Source organism: Phyllobates terribilis, unplaced genomic scaffold (genome assembly GCF_046119375.1).
Source record: "Phyllobates terribilis strain yellow unplaced genomic scaffold, ASM4611937v1 Scaffold_9__5_contigs__length_417890890, whole genome shotgun sequence".
NCBI lineage: Eukaryota > Metazoa > Chordata > Amphibia > Anura > Dendrobatidae > Phyllobates > Phyllobates terribilis.
Window position 1 is genome coordinate 299,124,265 of NW_027362769.1, and position 20,799 is coordinate 299,145,063.

The 20,799-nt window shown below is 42.6% G+C and overlaps 1 protein-coding gene across 5 annotated transcripts in view; it reads right to left on the bottom strand.

The window, feature by feature from the left end:
- Positions 1 to 20,799, bottom strand: part of MYO1B (myosin IB) — a 280,385-nt gene that overhangs the window by 141,353 nt on the left and 118,233 nt on the right. For all 5 annotated transcript variants that reach the window (XM_073647879.1, XM_073647883.1, XM_073647882.1 and 2 more), the window contains exon 4: positions 12,668 to 12,762. In XM_073647879.1, the coding sequence (XP_073503980.1) occupies positions 12,668 to 12,762 (95 nt within the window). The remainder of the gene's footprint in view (positions 1 to 12,667; positions 12,763 to 20,799) is intronic.

Here is a 20,799-nt window from a genome sequence, read left to right on the forward strand (position 1 = left end):
TAAGGCCGGAGTGACCGGAATATCTGCAGTAAGTAAACACCCTGAACTGCACAACCCGACTCTGTCTTTAATTATCATCTACGCTGCACCACCACAACCCCCATCCTCTGCACCTGACCCCCTGAGGCCATACCCCTCCCGTTGGGGGTTATACTATCTAAAGCTGCACCAACACCATCAGCCTCAGCGGACCCTGCTGCAGCGGCGGCCGTAGTGACCGCAATCCAACGGGTGGCGTAGTCGACATAACGAACTTTGTAACATCTGTAGGACTGCCACATACTCTGAGCTTGACACCCTGGGCACGGATCGGGTCACAGCCACTCGGAGACTACAACCCCCATCTGATCCGGCTCCGGGTATTCCCCTAAAGAATATGGCCCAGGGGGCGCGTCATAAACAGGAGCTGTGCTGCCGAGAACAATGGCTGCTCATGTGTACTGAAAGATGTATTACCGATCGTTCAGTTCACATCTGAAGTATGGTGGACCTGTGTAAACAGGCTAGTTTGCTGGTTAGTGGTTATATACTGGTTTCTGGTTAGCTTTTGTTTAATGATGTGCATTGCGCAGTGTGAATACACCTTAAAATGTAAAAGTCTCCCCATTCACAGGCACCAGCAATAGAAGGTGGCTCTCAGTATAAGGGTATGTATGTTTGATTCAGAATAAATGCACCTCAAAAAAAAAAAAAAACACAATATACTAATATATAAATATATATTATGTAACTAGACTAACTTTGTTTCATGCAATCTTCGTTTTAAGTAATCAAGCAAAATATTATATGTTAGAGGACTGAACATTGGAAATCTTGATACATTTTTTTTCCTAACAAGAAGAGCAGACAACAAGCAAAGAGCTCAATAAGGACAAACATGAAATATTGGAACCGATAACATCTTTACAGCATGAAGCATTGTCTGGAGAAGGTTTATAGCCCTGCTCACACCAGGTAAGCCATGATAATGGTTACCAAAACAACAAAACAAGCACAAAGATAGAGAGCTGCTGTTATCTGTTCTGCCGGAATGAAACCACGCCAACCTGGATGCAAAGAAGGCTGCAGATAAACATTGTGACAACGATAAAGAGATCCATATATTATACACATCATTACAACGCACCCTTACATGTCTGTGACAAAAGGTCCTTGCTTGTTTGGAGACAGACGGTGGCCCCCTTACCTCTTAGGCCCTTGTGCACAGGTTGTACCAAGGGTTTTTGCACCCCTGGACCACAGGTTAAGGAATAAGCCCTGGTGGATAAAATACAGAAGATGTTCCTGTGCAAGAACAGTATATGGGCCCCTCACAGCCCAACAGCTCACCATAATGCACAATTCCGCCTGCTTTGGGGGTAGACATGGGCCCCCTTACGTCTTAGGCCCCTGTGCAGCTGCACTAATGATATGTCCGCCCCTAACTACAAGAGAAGATCGAGCTGGCTAGCAGGGCTAACTTCTCACTAGCCCAGGCATGTGCCAGATGCTGCCAGGCTTGTGAAGCCCACTGTAGTCTGGGTAAATATATGTGCTTTATGCTTGTGAAGAAAATGGTGAGGTAAGCGAGGGGCACATGTTCCTGGAGCTAGTCTGACTAGCTCCCCAGGAACAAGCTATAGGCAACCATTTTGACTGCTCAATCACCACCACCACTTCTGCTCCATGTATGAGAAAGATGGCCTCCAGGCCCCAGTGGTCAAACTGGCAGGGGCGATATTGGTCCATATACATGAAAACAGTGTCAATGTTGTTTAGAGCAACCAATCAAATCACATCTTTTTCAAGTGAAAGCTGGAATATAACTGGCTGCTCGGAGCCTCCCATGCTGAGCAGTGTTTTGCACGATTCGCCAACACTCCCGGAAGTCAAGATGGAAGAATATATATACTGTTCTGAATTCCCCTGTGGTGTCCTGATACTGCAACAAAGACATAACAGACAACTGGGAGCTTTGTGAACTGTTTGTAAAAATAAATGTATGTGTAAGGGATATAGACACCTTTGCACTTAAAGGCTCATTTACTTTCCAAGATAAAAATTTAAGCAAACATTTAAATAATAAAAAATCATGGTCATTAAACATGTCCTATAATTTTTCTACTATTATGTCTCTAACACAGTCACATAATGAACTACACAGGCGTTTACTAACTTTTCATTTTCCCACAAGAATTATTTGGACCGCTGAATTCTGAGTCCAGGTGGGCGCTTATAAAGCACAAGCAATTGTCACTGAGCCTTGATTCAGCTATGGACTTTACCTCCAAGCAAGAGTATGCACTGAGGTCAGCCACCGCCACTACCGCCAGCTAGAGTATCCACAGAGGTTAGCCACTACCGTCAGCAAGAGTATGCACAGAGGCAGGCACCGCCACTACCTCCAGCAAGAGTATCCACAGAGGTGAGGCACCGCCACTACCTCCAAGCAAGAGTACGCACAGTGGTCAGCCACCGCCACTACCTCCAAGCAAGAGTATCCACAGAGGTGAGCCACCACCACTACCTCCAGCAAGATTATCCAGAAAGGTCAGCTACCGCCACTACCTCCAAGCAAGAGTATGCACAGAGGTCAGCCACTGCCACTACCTCCAAGCAAGAGTACGCACAGCGGTCAGCCACCGCCACTACCTCCAAGCAAGAGTACGCACAGAGGTCAGCCACCGCCACTACCTCCAAGCAAGAGTATCCACAGAGGTGAGCCACCACCACTACCTCCAGCAAGATTATCCAGAAAGGTCAGCTACCGCCACTACCTCCAAGCAAGAGTATGCACAGAGGTCAGCCACTGCCACTACCTCCAAGCAAGAGTATGCACAGAGGTCAGCCACCACTATATCAGAGACTGCTGCCCCTCTACATGGCCGGTCGCTGGTGGCTGGAGCACTTTGCTCCGAGCACCACTAGATAATACGCTTGTAAACCTTTACTGATCTCCCTTTCATCCAGTAGTTTTCAGAAAGTTTTTTCAAAAACAGAAATGGCAGCAACTAAACAGAAGAAAAGGCGCCTTGCTATTGGGGGCGAAATGGCATAATACACCTAGAGGACCGGCAAAACTAAAATTATAAAGTCTATGAAGACGTTTTTCTCCAATATACTGTACATAATAGCTGACTACGTCTGGCGCCCGCGTCAACTAGGTGCATACGATCCAAAATGATGTACAACAGAACACACTGAGGCTTTATTCACACATCAGTATTTTTGGTCAGTATTTCATCAGTATTTGTATACATACAAAAACCAGGAGTGTCTCCATACACAGAACAGGTGTCAATCTTTCAATTATAGCTTTTCTCCAAGTTCCACTCCGGGTTTTGGCATAGAAACACTGATGCAAAATACGGACGTGTGAATAAAACCGAACTCTGTCTTGGCATACACCCAAATCGCACATAAGCCCTGACGGAGATGCTGAGGATATGCTAGAACTCTATGTGAACATAGCCCTAATCAGAGGTGTCATACTGCTGCATTTAGAGGCCTCTGATATTCAGAAAGTGATAACAGATGTTACTCTACAAGTAAATTGAAGTGACCAAACTAAAATAAAATTAAAGATAAGAAAAGGGAATTTACAAATACAAGTGATCTAGTCTAGCTTTGACATGCTGCTGCACTAGACCAATGCAAAGCATGCAGATAACGCAAATAACATGGATCTGCCAGATAACTGGGCCGTTACTCACACATCCAAGTCTAGGTATGGACAGACTGCAGTCTACATAGATTAACTCAAGAATTTGTGGCATCTGACTTCCAAGCACATTGGTATTCCCATTAAAACATTTCTGATTTCTTTTGAAATGAAATTCATAATTTCTCAGCAAGGTTTATTAGCAGCAAAATAAGGGAGGAGAGAGTTCAAAGTACAAATCGGAGGAATAATTCACAGCAATGAAGCGATAAAGTCTTATCAAACATTTCTATGTCAAAAAATATTTTGTGATGAAATCAGAAAAATGTAGTTTAGTCTGATGCCAGATCTTGTGTGCATGCTCTTGAAGTGTGGAATGCGGCAGAAGAATAATATCTAATCTCTTTAAAAAAAAAAAAACATTTTATTTTAATTACATTCCATCTGCTACAATATTGTATAACAATCTCTTATTTTTCATACAGGAAAATAGTCCTAGTTTATGGCAAGGGCTATGTACACAGCATGGGTATTTTGGGCAGCCTGTGTTGAGCAGATACCGGCAAGGTTTTTTTTTTTTTATCTAGTGGCCCAATAACAACAGCTAAGTAGATCTATGATCCGCTGCTACTGCAGCAGTCGAGCATTTTAAGGCTAGGGTCTCACCAGTGTATTTTCTCTAATCTGAGAGAATCAGGACAATTATGCCAATTAGACTCTGATCTGGTCTAATTACATTAGTCTGAGTGCGATCCAATGTTCTGTCGGATCACACTCTGTTTGAAAATACTGTCGTTTGCACAAGCACTAAGAGTCAATAAATTGTAAGTTCATATGCTATTAAATGGAGGGGACAGATGGAAGAGTAACACTACAGCAGGATCAGACTACAACAGGGTTCGTTTGTAGTCTGTAACCTTAGAGATACAGAGGTCTGCACAGAAGATGGAGACATGACATACAATTGTGATTAAACTAATAGGCAGTTGACGCGCCCCCTGGGGGGCCGTGGGGTACTCGGTAGCCGGGCCAGTCCTGTACTGGAGTACTCACGGTGGCAGTGACCCGGTCCGTGGCCCCGGGCAGTCAAATAATTAAAGAAAAGGGGAATAAAGTTTTTAGGATAATGTTTGTGACGCCACCCGTGGTATGCGGATATATGGGGCCGCCGTTGCGGTGCGGATCCACTGGAGCTGATGGTGATGCAGCAGAGTTGGTTCAGCTCTCCACAGGCAGAGCTAAGCTCCAGGGCAGTGTTGATGATTTTTAAGAGGGAGAATTTGTTGGTGCAGTGTAGTGCAGGGCTGGTGACGCAGTAATGAGTCAAGGACACAATGGGGTGCAGTCTCCAGGCTTTACTCAGTTCTAGGCAGTTCCAGGTTACCGCTGCAGCCGGTTATAACCGCCCACGTCGTCCTGTGTCCTCCGGGGTAGTGATCCAGCAAACTCTCAGGTATCTCAGGAGCACTTGGACGGGACCCCGTTCTGTGTACCTCTCCAAGTCGTCTCTCTGCGCTGGTTCTCACCCTCCTGCCCTGCTCCTCACACCCAGTGTCCCAAGCCAGTGGCCGTGGGCCTTGTCGGGCGATGTCCTCTCTGTCCCCTTGGTCTTATATGGCCACCTTTTTGGAGATTAAGTGTGGAGTGTGGCTACAGCACCTCCGGTTTGCTAGCTGAGACCTAAAAGTACTACACTAGGCTGGGGCCGGCCCCTACTGCGGCCTGATCACTCCAAGTCAGCTTGAATCCGGGCGCACGAGTGGCATCCTGCACTCGCCGTGCCCCTGGGATCCCTTCTGTCTCTCTGGAGCCTTTCTCACTCCGGCTTTCTTTTCTCCTCACGTTCCTCCTGGGCCTATCTGACTTGGCCCGACTTCTCTCTCTCCTTCCTTGCTCTCCTGAGCAGAGCTCCTCCTGAGCTCCCAACTGACTCTCTCTAGAATTTCTACCCTTCTTTTTATACTCCTACCCTCTGTGCTCCACTGAACTTCTTCCTCCACCCACACCCACTACATGGTTTCCTCTCTTATGGTCCCCCCCCCTTCCAGCCAGGGACAGGGCTTAGCAGTGACCAAGTGCATCTTGCCCCGCCTGCTGGTCTGCAGTGGTGTAGTGTTGGATGTAGGTGGGTGGGTCCCTGGTAGTGCTCCCTCCTTACCTGAGAGTAGGGTACCACACCTCTGGATGAGATGCAGTACCTCTGTGGCAAAAGGACCCGCAGGGGCACTACACTATGTTCATACATCATGTTTTTTTCAGCATTTTTTGCTGCAGATTTTTATGCAAATTTTCAGCTGCCTTTTGCAGTACCAGCACAGTTTATGAGATTCCAGAATTTTTAGTTCACACATCATGGTTTTTTTTTGTTCAGGATTTTGTGCCTTTCATGGTTTTTTGGAAAATAGAGCATGTCACTTCTTTCAGCATTTTTTCACCCAAACAATGGGTGGTGAAAAAAGACACTGAAAAAACGCAGGAAACTTTCAGCATTTTTTGTGCATTAACCAGAATGAGCTTATTTTTTTCGCTGAACTTTATGTACATGCATAACAGAAAAGGAAGTGAAAAAAAAAAACGCTGAAAAAGCGCACCTACAAAAAAGCAAGAAAACTGCAACAAAAATCCTGAACAACCTCCTGGCAAGAGATCAGGTTTTGCTGCAGAAAATGAATGCAAAAATAACCATGATGTGTGAACATAGCCTTACTACTCTACATGGTAGGATATTTTTAAAGGGATCAGTTCAAAAAAGTTCCGGTGCCATTCTACACATCAAATACACTATCTCGATTACAGCTGTCAGAATCTAAAAACAGATGTGTCACCATACTTGGATGCAGCAAAGTGTGGAGACCATGGTGGCTAGTTGTAGAATGGCCGAATAAAGAATACAGCAGACTTCTAGTTAAAGAGCTTTTTAGATGGCAATTTATCTTAATTAAAAAAGTGAAAAAAATTAAGATAGGTTGTGGACCTGCTTTCCCGACCCTCACAATTCTTCTAAAGAAAAGTGGTTCCAGCTACTCTCTGATGTACCAGGATTCCTGCTTAATATGTCCACAAATGGTAAATTGTAACAACATGCCAGCATGAAATGTACATAAAATACAAAGACGAACCCCTCCAAGCAGAATTACTACCAGTCATATCAATGCAATGTAATTTTAATTTAAAAAATGTAAAAGATTGAGGTTCACCTGTTGTGGCAAATCAAATCTATGGGGAACTTAGGCAAAATCAGAACAGAACACCGAGAATGTTCACAGGAACAAAATGTGATAACATACAATATCTCATACTGTATATACCAGGGATGTGACACGTTACCATGGGGCACAAAGCAAAATGTAGGGTCCAAGATATAACCAGAGTAAGTTTAGAAAAGGTTTAGGATTATTTTGCCTCTCTAATGCAGAGGCTAAGGTTCCCCCATGTAAAGACTAATGTCAGCCACACCCAACGATATTGATAGGTTCAGCCGACATGCTAATGTGTATGTGGGCGCAGGTCGACTGATGGCCTCAGTGGATTCCTGGCATGGTGCCACACCGTTAAGGTGAGTAACCCATAGAGGTTTGCCTAGGGCCATGGGGGCTTTGTCTTGTGCTGTGGGGTGTCCATTTCTCCCCCTGCTGACTCAGTATCACTTCAGCGCTGGTGACCGCATGGTGCTGTTCCATTAGAGTAAGTGATCCCCCAAGAGGTTCACCATGACGTGGCAGTGGGTTTCATGGAGTTGGATCAGAATGTTAAGCCCTTTACCCCCGAAGGTGGTTTGCACGTTAATGAACAGACCAATTTTTACAAATCTGACCAGTGTCACTTTATGAGGTAATACCTCTGGAACGCTTCAACGGATCCTGCTGATTCGGAGACTGTTTTTTCGGGGCATATTGTACTTCATGATAGTGGTAAAATTTCTTCGATATCACTTGCGTTTATGTGTGAAAAAAAATCGGAAATTTGGCGAAAATTTTGAAAATTTTGCAATTTTCAAACATTTTAATTTTTATGCCCTTAAATCAAAGATATGTTACACAAAATAGTTGATAAATAACATTTCCCACATGTCTACTTCACATCAGCACAATTTTGGAACCAAAATTTTATTTTTTTTTTTATTTGGGAGCTATAAGGGTTAAAAGTTGACCAGCGATTTCTCATTTTTACAACAAAATTTACAAAAACATTTATTTTTAGAGACCACATCACATTTGACGTGACTGAGGGGCCTTTATGACAGAAAATACCCCAAAGTGACACCACTCTAAAAACTGCACCCCTCAAGAAGTTTATTAACCCTTCAGGTACTTTATTTTTTTCTTCCACATTCCAAAAATTCCTGTGAACATTTAACTTTTTTCACAAAAATGTTACTTCAGACCCATTTTTTTTTTACTTTCGCAGGGGTAACAGGAAAAAAATGGACCCCAAAATTTGTTGTGCAATTTCCCCTGAGCATGCAGCTACCCCATATGTGGGGAAAAAACCACTGTTTGGGCGCACGGCAGGGTTCGGAAGGGAAGGAGCGCCATTTGACTTTTTGAATGTAAAATTAGCTTGAATAATTAGTGGACACCATGTTGCATTTAGAGAACCCCTGATGTGCCTAAACAGTGGAAACCCCCCACAAGTGACACCATTTTGGAAACTAGACCCCTCAGGGAACTTATCTAGGTGTGTGGTGAGCACCTTGAACCCCTAAGTGCTTCACAGAAGTTTATATCATTGAGCTGTAAAATTAAAATTTTCAAATTTTTCCCACAAAAATGTTTTTTTTTCAGCCCCCAATTTTGCATTTTCATAAGGTTAACAGGAGAAATTGTGCCATACCATTTGTTGTGCAGTTTCTCCTGAGCACGCCGATACCCCATATGTGGGAAAAATACACTGTTTGGGCGCACGGCAGGGTTCAGAAGGGAAGGAGCACTGACTTTTTGTACGCAAAATTGGCTGGAATTGAGAATGAACGCCATGTCGTGTTTGGAGAGCCCCTGAAGCGCCTAAATAGTGGAAACCCCCCCCACAAGTGACCCCATTTTGGAAACTACACCTTTCAAGGATTTTATCAAGGGTTATAGTAAACATTTTGAACCCAGAGGTACGACACAGAATTTGATAACATTAGGACATCATATTGAATAAATTGTCATTGGTCTTGAGCGCAAGTGCTCACTACTTGAGTTTGCATCAGGTACACGGGTATGCACCATGTATCGCAGGTGCTTAAATGACGTGCTCGAGTCCCCGCCCCTCATGTTTCACGGTTATTAGACACCCAAAAAAAAACATGCGGGGGATCGCTCGTGCATGGCAGGCAATCCCAGTAAGGTTTTTTGGCTGCAAAGCATATGGGGCGGAGACTCAAGCATGTCACTCGAGCACCCACGATACTCAGTGCATACCCAATCACCCAATGAAACTCAAATCGCGAGAACTTGCACTCAACACTAGTCGCTATATAATTTTTTTTTTACACTTGAAAAAACCCCAACTTTAGTACATCCCTACCACTTCCACAGCCCTAACCCTAGAGTTTATTTTTTACGCTGTTCCTGGTGCAGTATAAGTGATTTGACAACTTTATTCTTCGGGTCGATGCAATTACAGCAATATCAGATGCATATCGGGTTTTTATGATTGACAGCTGTCACAGACTGAAAGACGCATTTTTTTTGCAAAAACTAGTTTTTGCATTGCCACATTTTGAGCGCTATAATTTTTCCATATTTTGCCTGACAGTCATGTGACGGCTTGTTTTTTGCGGAACAAGTTGACGTTTTTATTGGTATCATTTTTAGACACGTGACATTTTTGGATCTCTTTCGATTTTTGGGAGGCAGAATAAACAAACACCAACAATTCAGGAATTTTTTTTGGGGGGTTTTTTTTATGCCGTTCCGCGTGTGGTGAAATTGATAAGGCAGCGTTATTCTTCGGGTCAGTACATTTACAACCGTACCATATTTATATCTTTTTTTTTTATGTTTTGGCGCTTTTACACAATAAAAACTATTTTATAGAAAAAAATTTTTTTTGCATCGCTTTATTCTGAGAGCTGTAACTTTTATTTTTCGGCTGATGGAGCTGTATGGCGACTTGTTTTTTGCAGGACAAGATGACGTTTTCAGCGGTACCATTTTTATCCATATTAGTTATTTTGATCGTGTTTTATTCCATTTTTTGCTTGGCGGTATGATAAAGCACTGTTTTTTTTTTTTTTGTTTTTTTTTTTTACCGTGTTCACTAAAGGGGTTAACTAGCTGGATAGTTTTATAGGTCAGGTCGTTCCGGACACGGTGATATCAAATGTGTACTTTTATTATTGTTTTTTTCTTTTTTCATAATATTTATTGATAGGTATATAATATTTATTTTTTTCATTTTTTTTTTTCCCCCCACTTTCTGACCTTTTACACTATGTCCCACTATGGGACTTTCACTTTTTGCAGCCTGATTGGCTGTATAGCATAGAGAGCAACAGCCCCCTATGTCATGCAGCCTGTCAGCACTGCACACAGGGAGGTTACTTTGGTCATGCACTGCGCATGACCAAAGTAACTTCCTGCCTCCTGATGACCCGGATGTTGTCATGACGACATCGGGTCATCATGACAACATCCAGGACTGGACTCAGACGCCGCTGGACGCTGGGAGAGGAGGTGAGTATCGCGCTTATCTCCCCTTGTCCCCGCAATGCTGCGATCGACTTCGATGCAGCATTGCGGGGATTAATGTGCTGGGAGCGGTGCGGGACCGCTTCTGGCACACAGCATCGGGTGTCAGCTGTAACAATCAGCTGACACCCGGCAGTGATCGCCCTGCGCCGCTTGCGTGCGGGAGCGATCATAGCATGCGTAATAGTACGCCCCTGGTCCAATAGGCCCAGGGCACAGGGACGTACTATTACTACAAATGTCAAAGGGGCTGAACTAGGAACTTAATGGCCAGTTTTGTCATTTTTTGGTTTGTCACAATAGATCAATCTTTACGTTTTGGATGTGCAGTCCATGTCATTTTCTACAGCTACGGTACATTAAGTGTCCTGTCCCCTCTTTTTTGTTTTACTTGGACCAGCACTCCTCCCATTTGGCCTAGGTGTTTTTAATTAGCAGGAGACTGCAAGAGGGGTGGCTGCATATTTTTACTCTCCGCTCAGTCTGCGAACGTCTGAAAGGTGAGATTTTTAGCTCCTTTCATTTGGTGTTGGTGCTGTGTGGTGGCCATTGCTGCTGTGGTGCTGTGGTGCTGTGCTTGTAGGGTGGCGTGGCCTGGAGTCATGGGGGCTCTGCCTTGCAGCATGGGTGCAGTGGGGAATCAGGTTGCTCACTCCGCTGGTGCGCTATGGCTCCTGCAGTGGTCAGTGTATGGAGCCACACCTTTAAAGTTAGGGACCCACTGAGAGGTTCACCATGATGTGGCAGCGGGTTTTATACAGTCTGATGAGAATGTTAAACCATGAACCTCATGTTTAGTTTTCTAAATACTGGCTTAGCCGCAATAGATCAATGTATAAGCATTAGATGTGTGGCCCACGTATGACAGTCTGACAAGGCTATTTAAGATCAATAATATATAGATTACGTAACCTTAACAAACAGTGTAAAAAAATATTAAAATATATAAATGCAACAATTAATTACAGTGCTTCCCAAAGATAGGGTATATAAGATTTAACATCGAAACAAGAAGTATCAATCTGGAAACCACCTTAATCACTAAATGATTCCACAACCATTTGCATTTATAATAACTTAATAAAACTTTGAAAGCCTCCTTTTTCCACAGCCACAGGAAATGACTGTCTCCCATTTACAGCATGGCTTCAATTATGCTAATGAAATAAAGATGCCACTAATGAAGCTGCTGGGGCTTTCTTCCTTAGAAGGCAAAGGCAGATTATTCATCCATGCCCAATTAACACCCCTTTCCTGCATATCCATTCTAATAGAATGAATTATCAACTTTTTAATTGCTACTAGACTTCTTCACTTATAGCAGATATTCATCATTCTCTGGTTTAAGAGTGCTGGAAACTATACAAAGTTATATTGAAACCTTCCTTATATTCAACTCAGGCAAGTAAACTTCACTTTAACCTTAGCCATCTAATGTTTGTATAGCAGGTATTAAACGGGAGCTTAAAAAGGGTTCAACACAAGCAAAGAAAACCAATTCTCAGATTTTCCTTTCAAGGATTTGTCCAGCCTTATCACAAAAGTCTGCAGTCACTTCATGCGACTGCAGACTTGTAAATCCTCACATTAAGCGCAGCACACATTGCAAGGATTCTCAAGTGCCAGTGGCAAGACAGAGCAATATGCAAACTTACGGCCACATTCCAACTAGATGTGGACAGTTACACTTTGACAACCATAATGGTAAATTTGCAAATTAAGAAATTAAAACAGTATGTGTGATGTAAAGGGCTTCTGTCAGTAAACCACCCTAAGTATGAACATGCAGTTCATAGAAAGTTTAATAAAATGACACCTTGATATCTGCAATCAGATGTCTTACATGTAAATGAGATATCAAGATCTATGGGCCGGACACTGATCTCCCTGAGAATCTGCCTCCAGAGATTAAGAGATTATTGTAAATGAGAGGGGGCGTTACCAGTGTGAGACATGTAGATCAGGAGAGCAGACTGTCAGTAATTACATGTCTTACACTGGGAACTCCCCCTTTCATATAAAATAATATCTGGAGGCAGATTCTCTGGAAGATCAGTGTCCAACCTATAGATCTAAATACCTCATTTATCTATTAAAAAAACAACCTGAATTTCTCTGCAATAAGACGCAAGGTATAATTTTATTTAGCTTACTATGACCTCCATGCTAATATGATCCTTCATTCTACTGACAGATTCTCTTTAAAAGGTTATCTTTGCCCTCACTATTTTCTACTGGTGATAAGGTTCAGTTACCCTGAAAAGCAAAACAGCCGGGTCCAGCTCAGAGTCCCCACCAATATTTTCCGATAGGTCATTGCAGTTAAAGATGACCGGGAGGAGGAGATTACCTGTTTTTCCTGCCCCACTTTCACCAGTGATGAGAATGCACTGATCTTTATCTTGGTCCCTTAGAGAACGATAGGCTTCATCAGAAAGAGCATAACTGAAATATAAAAGCATAGAACATTTAGATTAGATCAGGGTGCCACGATATACTGATCCCAAAATGGGAACATAATTAAAAGTTACCAGTCAGCAGATATCCCTATGTTATTGAGAAAAGTTGATTGATTTTTTTCATACATTTCTTTAGGGGGATCCTAAAACTGGGATGTACGTCCAAACTATTATTTCAATCACCTCCGTCAGCTCACGTGTCACATCATCGTAGGACAGCATATAATAGAGGGTTTAATCCTTTCACCCCGAAGCCTGTTTTCACCTTACTGACCAGTCCAATTTTTTATTTTATTTATTTATTTATTTTTTTTAATTCTGACCACTGTCATTTTCTGAGGCAATAACTCTGGAACGCGTCAACGGATACCACTGATTACGAGATTGTTTTTTGTGACAGTATATTTCATGATGGTGGTAAAATTTATTTTATATGACTTAAGTTTATTTATTTATGAAAAAAATGGAAATTTGGTGAAAATTTTGCAGTTTTCAAACTTTTAATTCTCATTTTCACAACAATTTTTTTTTTTTTTTTTTTTTTAGGGACCACATCACATTTGAAGTGACTTTCAGGGGTCTATATGGCAGAAAACACCCAAAAGTGACACCATTCTAAAAACTACACCCTCAAGGTGCTCCAATCCGCATTCAAGAAGTTTATTTACCCTTCAGGTGCTTCACAGGAATTAATGAAATGTGTAAGGAAAAAATAAAAATTTTACTCTTTTTTTGCACAAAAATTTCACTTTAGACCCATTTTTATCTACTTTCTCAACAGTTACAGGAAAAAAATGGACCCCAAAATTAGTTGTGCAATTTCTCCTGGAGCACACAGATACCCAATATGTGGGGGAAAACCACTGTTTGGGTGCACATCAGGATTCGGAAGGGAACGAGCTCCATTTGACTCTTTGAAAGTAAAATTTGCTGGCATAATTAACGAACGCCATGTTGTGTTTGCAGAGCCCCTGATGTGCCTAAACAGTGAAAACCCCCTACAAGTGACACCATTCTGGAAACTAGACCCCTCAGGGAACTTGTATAGATGTGTAGTGAGCACCTAGAACCCCCCAGTGCTTCACAGAAGTTTAGAACGTTGATCCATGAAAAAACAAACAAAAAAAACATTTTTAACACACAAATATTTTTTAGCCCCATATTTTGCATTTTCACAAGGGTAACAGGAGAAATTGCACAACAAATTGTGGGATCCATTTTCTCCAGAGTACTCAATTACCCCATATGTGGTCAAAAATACTTTTGAGGCATAGTGCAAAGCTCAGAAGGGAAGAAGCGCCATATTGGAGTTCAGCTTTTGCTTGACTGGTTTGAGGGTACCATGTGACATTGGTAGCGCCCCTGAGGTGTCAGATCAGCTGAACCCCCCATAAGTGACCCCATTTTACAAACTACACCTCTCAATGAATTCATCTAGGGGATCATACTGGCACCACAGGTGTGTCACAGCATTTTATACCATTGGGCAGTGAACCAAAATTTGTCCCACAATTTCTGCTGAATGTAGAAATACCTCATATGTCACTGTGCAGTACTGCTTAGCCATACAGAAAAACTTGGGAGGGACAGAGCGCTTTTTGCCTCCTGGAGCACAGATTTTCCTAGAATAGTTTGTGGACTTTATATACAGAGCCCCTAAGCCCCTATGTGCTAGAACAGGGTTCCCCAACTCCAGTCCTCAAGGCCCACCAACAGGTCATGTTTTCAGGATTTCCTTAGTATTGCTCAGGTGATAATTCCATCATCAGCACAGGCAATAGTTACATCACCTGTGCAATACTAAGGAAATCCTGAAAACATGACCTGTTGGTGGGCCTTGAGGACTGGAGTTGGGGAACCCTGTGCTAGAAGACCAAAATTCCCCATCAAGTGACCACATTTTGGAAATTATACCCCTTTGTGAACTTATTTACAGGTGTCGCGACGATTTTGACTATATGGGTGTTTTCCATACACAAGCAGCAGCGGATGTTGTTAAGTAAAGATTACAAACTGCCTTTGTAGTGATCAGTGCATTGTAATGACCAGTGCGTTGTGCCCAGTTTGTGCTTCTGGAGACACGCACCTGTAAATTAGGCAGGCTCTCATCGCTACAGGAATGCCAAACATGTGGACACTAACAGTAGTTTAGGCCCACTGGAGCTCAGAAGGGAGGCGGACATTTGGATTTGGGAGCGCAGAATTCGCTGGATTTCTTTTGGAGGGCGAAGAGCCATTTCGTTTTTTTCCAGAGCCTTTGTGCTATCAGTAACGTGGAAACCCCCTATATTTCCTTTAACAGATGACAGACCTGAGTAGGGACTTTCTTTTTGGGAATGGAGTTGAAGCTTTTATTGGGAACATTTTACATAATATTCGGGATCACGTTTATCCTGCACGCTGAGCACTTATATCAGGGTTTCCATCTAAATCTCCGAGTGATGTGATTCAGATGAAACTCCCTAGGCATCCATTCACTATAATGAGGCAGCAGAGTTACCCTGGACTCACTCAGGCCTCTGTTTAGTGTGCTCCTGTCAAGCATGGTGTGGGAAAGACTAGTGCAACACCAAGGGAAGAGGGAAAGGAAGCCCAGACACTAGGGAAAGGGGGACGAGGAGGCCTCCTAGGTTAATCTAAAATCACCCTGCCTCCACTAACGTCCCTATATTGGTTCTTCACTAATCGCCACACACACCTCACCCTGTCTTTCCCTGGCATTAGGCCCTGGCTAGGGAAGGAAGGGGATGAGCGCTAGATGATCCCCACTGACAGCTAAGGACAACAAAGGGGGAACAGACAAGGGAAGATAGCTTAGCTTTTAGTCGACTTCAGAGAAATTAACACCCATCCTCACAGCTCCAGAGAGGAAGAAGTAATGCACTTGCTCTGAGCCTTCACAAGGGGTAAATTTGAGTATCGCCGGCACCTCCCTCTTGCACACAGCAGGTATTTATACACCCAGGCCAGGTTGATAATTAGCCAGAGGAAGGATAGCCACTGGGTCCTAGAGAGACAGCTTCTAAGAAGTTGTCTGTAATGCCAAACGAAGAGATCTCCTACCACCAACTGCAGTGTTACTGTCTGTCACTTCTGAAACACCCGTGACAGGTCCTTTTCAGAAGTGCACAAAACTGTGGGCAATAGCACTTTTATGCACGCCTAATAAAAAGACGAACACCACCGGATCATAGGCCAGACAGCATCCACAGTGCCTCCATCTGCCTCATTACAGGGAATCTTCCGCCACGGTTTCCGTTTGAATCACGCATTTCAGAGATTTACACGGAAACCCCGGTATAAGCGCTCCGCGTAGAGTGCAGGATAAATGTGAGCCGAGCCTTACTGTGATCTTTGGGAGACCGAATGACCAAATCAACAGAAGGTGAAGAATTAGCTTTATTTTTTACGTCGTTCATCGTGCAGTATAAGTGATTAGGGGACTTTATTCTTTGGGTCAGTGAGATTACAGCGATACCAGATTTATATTGTGTTTTTATGTTTGGCAGCTGTCACACATTAAGAGACACCTTTTTATTGTAAAAACAAGTTTTTACATCGCCATTACCTATAATTTTTCCATATTTCGGCCGACAGTCATGTAAGGGCTTGTTTTTTGCGGGACGAGTTGACTTTTTTTTTTTTTTTTTTTTTTTTTTTTTTTTTATATTAGTACCATTTTCGGGCACATGACATTTTTTGATCGCTTTCTATTTCGTTTTTTGGGAAGCAAAATTAACAAAAATCTGCAATTCAAGAATTGTTTTTTGGGGATTTTTTTTTTAATGTCGTTCCGCGTGTGGTAAAATTGAAAAGGTACCTTTATTCTTCAGATAGGTATGATAAAAAAAACTATATAAATGTGGTATCACTTATGATTTGGTGCTTTTACACAATTAAAACTATTTTATAGAAAAATTAATTATTTTTGCATTTCTTTATTCTGAGAACTATCCCTTTTTTATTTTTCTGCGGACAGAGCTGTATGGTGGCTTGTTTTTTGTGGGACAAGATGACTTTTTCCGCGATAACATTTTTATTTACACTCGTGTTTTTGATCGCGTTTTATTCCACTTTTTGTTCGGCGGTATGATTAAGCCTAGTTTTGTTTTTTTATTTACCTGTTTTTCATTTATTTTTTATGGTGTTAACCCCTTCAGTAAACTAGTGGGACAGTTTTATAGATCGGGTCATTCTAGACGTGGCGATATCAAATGTGTTCTTTTTTTAAAAAAATTTATTTATTTGTTTGTTTTTTTTTGTTTTTTTTTACACAGAAAAATGTATTTATTGGATTAATTTTTTTTTTTTGTTCTTTATTGTGATTATTTTTATTAACTTTTTTTTTTTACTTTATTACATTGTCCCTCTATGGGACATCAACTTTTGCTTCCTTGATCTAATACTCTAAAGTGCATCTGCGCTGCAGAGCATTATATCAGCATCTGACAGGCAGGAAGGAGGCGTTTCAGCTACTGATCTGAGCAGGCGCTGAGTGGCCAACTTCATGCAGGACCCTGAAGGATCCCATGGCCTCTGTGTGAGAGCTGATGCCCCTCAGCAACGCCCATGATCAGTGCTAGCACCGATCGCAGGTGTTTAAACCCTGTGATGCCCCCCTGTCAGTTGTGACAGAGTCATCGCAGGGCATCGCACAGGGAGTGAGCTACCCATCTCCTTCCATCAGCACAACACAATGCGATCGCGTTGTGCTGATGGTCTCCATGGTGTGATGCCCTGCGATGTTGCTGTCAGTATTGACAGCGGCATCACAGGGTTTAAACGCCCTTGATCGGTGCTAGCACTGATCGTAGGCGTTGCTGTGGGGCGTTAGCTCTCACATAGAGCAGACACCCGCACTCGATCGTGGCAGCGCTCAGTGTCCGCTCTCACATAGAGCCGACACCCGCACTCGATCGTGGCAGCGCTCAGTGTCCGCTCTCACATAGAGCCGACACCCGCACTCGATCGTGGCAGCGCTCAGTGTTAGCTCTCACATAGAGCAGACACCCACACTCGATCGTGGCAGCGCTCAGTGTCCGCTCTCACATAGAGCCGACACCCGCACTCGATCGTGGCAGCGCTCAGTGTTAGCTCTCACATAGAGCAGACACCCACACTCGATCGTGGCAGCGCTCAGTGTTAGCTCTCACATAGAGCAGACACCCGCACTCGATCGTGGCAGCGCTCAGTGTTAGCTCTCACATAGAGCAGACACCCGCACTCGATCGTGGCAGCGCTCAGTGTTAGCTCTCACATAGAGCAGACACCCGCACTCGATCGTGGCAGCGCTCAGTGTGAGCCCTTTGCGATCGAAGCGATATGATATAATATATATATAATCTATTTATTGCAAACAAGTCGGGAAGGGGTTAAAGGACGAAAAATCTGCTCATTCCCGCCCACCAGCAGAGAGATCAGCTCTCACTGTATAGGGGAACAGGGACTCCTATGCATTTTATCTGATTCCTGGTAGCATTTAGGACTTGTTCAGACATTGAATTAGTGCCACTTCCCCTCCACCCCCCATGGAAAAACACCATTTTACAGTACTAACAAAGTGAATGAGATTTCTCAAAGAGTTTTCTTCAAGTTTGCATCATGTCAATTCTTTCAGCATTTTTCAAATGAATAAGAAAAAAAAACGCAAGTAAAAAAGCATCAAAAATGCAAGGGTTCTTCACGGACCAATATACTTTTATTGGCCCTTGCCATCCAGGATACTGTAAAAAAAAAAAAACAGACAAGTCTCTGAGTTTTGCACAGACACACGGTCCATGAAAACACACAGACATGTGAAGAGCACCACAGTTTATAACAGGTACTTTGTTATATCTGTGAAAATAACTGATACAACACAAAATCAATGGGGTCCGGGGTTCAAATCCCACTATGAACAACATCTGCAAGGAGTTTGTATGTTCTCCCCATGTTTGTGTGGGTTTCCTCCATGTTCTCCGGTTTCCTCCCACACTCCAAAGACATACTGACAGGGAATGTAGATTGTGAGCTCCAATGGGGACAGTGCCCATAATGTCTGAAGTGCTGTGGAATTAATGGCGCTATATAAGTGAGTAAAATAAATAAAAATAAATAAAATGAGGCCTTAGATTTTGCACATGACTGTTCTAGTGGATCTTTTACACGTTACTATAGACTTCGTACTATAACACATTTACTTCTCAGCTTTTTGAAACCACTGGTGATTGGAAGTTCTGACCCGGCTCTGTGGAGACTGGTTTACAAACCACCTGGAGTATTTATCAGCTATGATTTCATACATTTTTCCAATGGTGTGAACAGCCTCTATCTACTATAATGGGGATTGTCAGGTTTCATTCATGGTGTCGGTCATTTTATGGAATTTTTTTTCCATGGATTCTGAAAGGAGTTTACTAATGGAGCTTCCAAGCAAAGATGAAAGTAACTTTATTTGATTGTTACTGATATTTCATCAAAACATTTATATCCTAAAAATCAAGCTTAAAAGATTTCCCGAGAAGAATTGCTTTAGAGCCAATGCACACGGCCATATAATGTAGCGAGCCATACACATTGCCCCTAGTACACACACACACACACACACACACACACACACACATTACCTGTACTGTATCTGGAGACCTTTGCCGTTACATACTGTCACTATTCAGAATTGCAAGTCTCCCCCAATCTGGATGTGCTCGGTTTATGGAAAAATCTCTGTATACCACACCGAAAGCCAGATCAGCAGCACATGGAGGCCATGTGGCTCACTGCTAAGCAGCCATACATCATTTGTGCACTGGTTTAACATTTTCCTTGCCAAAACAAACAGCCGCCATTTTAGAACACATCCTGTCACCCAGGAAGAAATAGCAAATTAGATGCAGAACAAAAGTGATAAATTCCCACTGGAGTCTCATTCGCCAAACTCTGGTGACCATATGCCTCATCATCCTCAAGAAAAGACCATCTGGTCACTTCTGAGGAACTATGCAGATGCAGATTTTAGTCAAACTAAATTTGGGTTGCAGAGGGGCTAAAGTCCCCCATACACATTAGGTCGTTTTGATGTGGATTACGGTACATTGAGAAGCAGCATGTCACTACTTTTTCATTCAGTTTATATTCTAAGGCTATATTCACATGTCCAGCAATCATCATCAGCTAGAACGGATCCATTGATAAGAGTTGTGCAGACTTTATGGTCGGTCTAAAAAAAATGTAAAAAAATTTCAACTTTTTTTTTTGTTTGTTTTTTTTTTTTTAAACATTGAAGTCAATGGAAAACGGATCCATTAAATAGCCATCTGTTTTCTTTCATTTGCAAAGGATCCGTTTTTGCTTACTGGAACAGTTTTAAATGGAAGAAAAACTGACTATTTAACGGATCTGTTTTCCATACACTTCACTGTTACTAAAACAGATCAAGTTGAAATAATATTTACTAGACAAATAAAAAGTGGTCTCTGCACAACTCGTAAGCAGATTGCTGCGGGGTCCGTTCTAACGAATGATTACTGCACATGTGAACACCGCCTAAGGGTATATGCATACGATCCTTTTTGGCAGCGCTCTGAACACAGCATACTTGTGCTGCGTCCAAAGCGCCCCTCATATCAGTCTCCGAGTGTGATCCACAGGTGCACGGAGACGCATAGTGGACATGGGATTTCTTGAAATCCATCCACTATGCTGTAACATCTGGACGCTGAGGATTGCACGCAGTACAACTGTGCTGTGTCCAATCCGCAGCGTTTACTGACCGTGTGCACGTACCTTAAGACTGTATTCACATACCTTACTGTAGTGTGTGAATGGCAATGTATCAATGCATTTATACTGTACAGCACTAGAGATACTAGGACTACACAAATAAGACTAAGCAACTACAAGGAAACCTCAGACACACTGCTTTATGCTGGAATAGCATGTACCTTTTATTCCGTTTACCTACATACAGCAAAATGACCAAGCAATGTTAATGTTGCTTTAAATATGCAGACCAAAGAAAAAAAGAAATAGTCTCTGCCAATTAGAG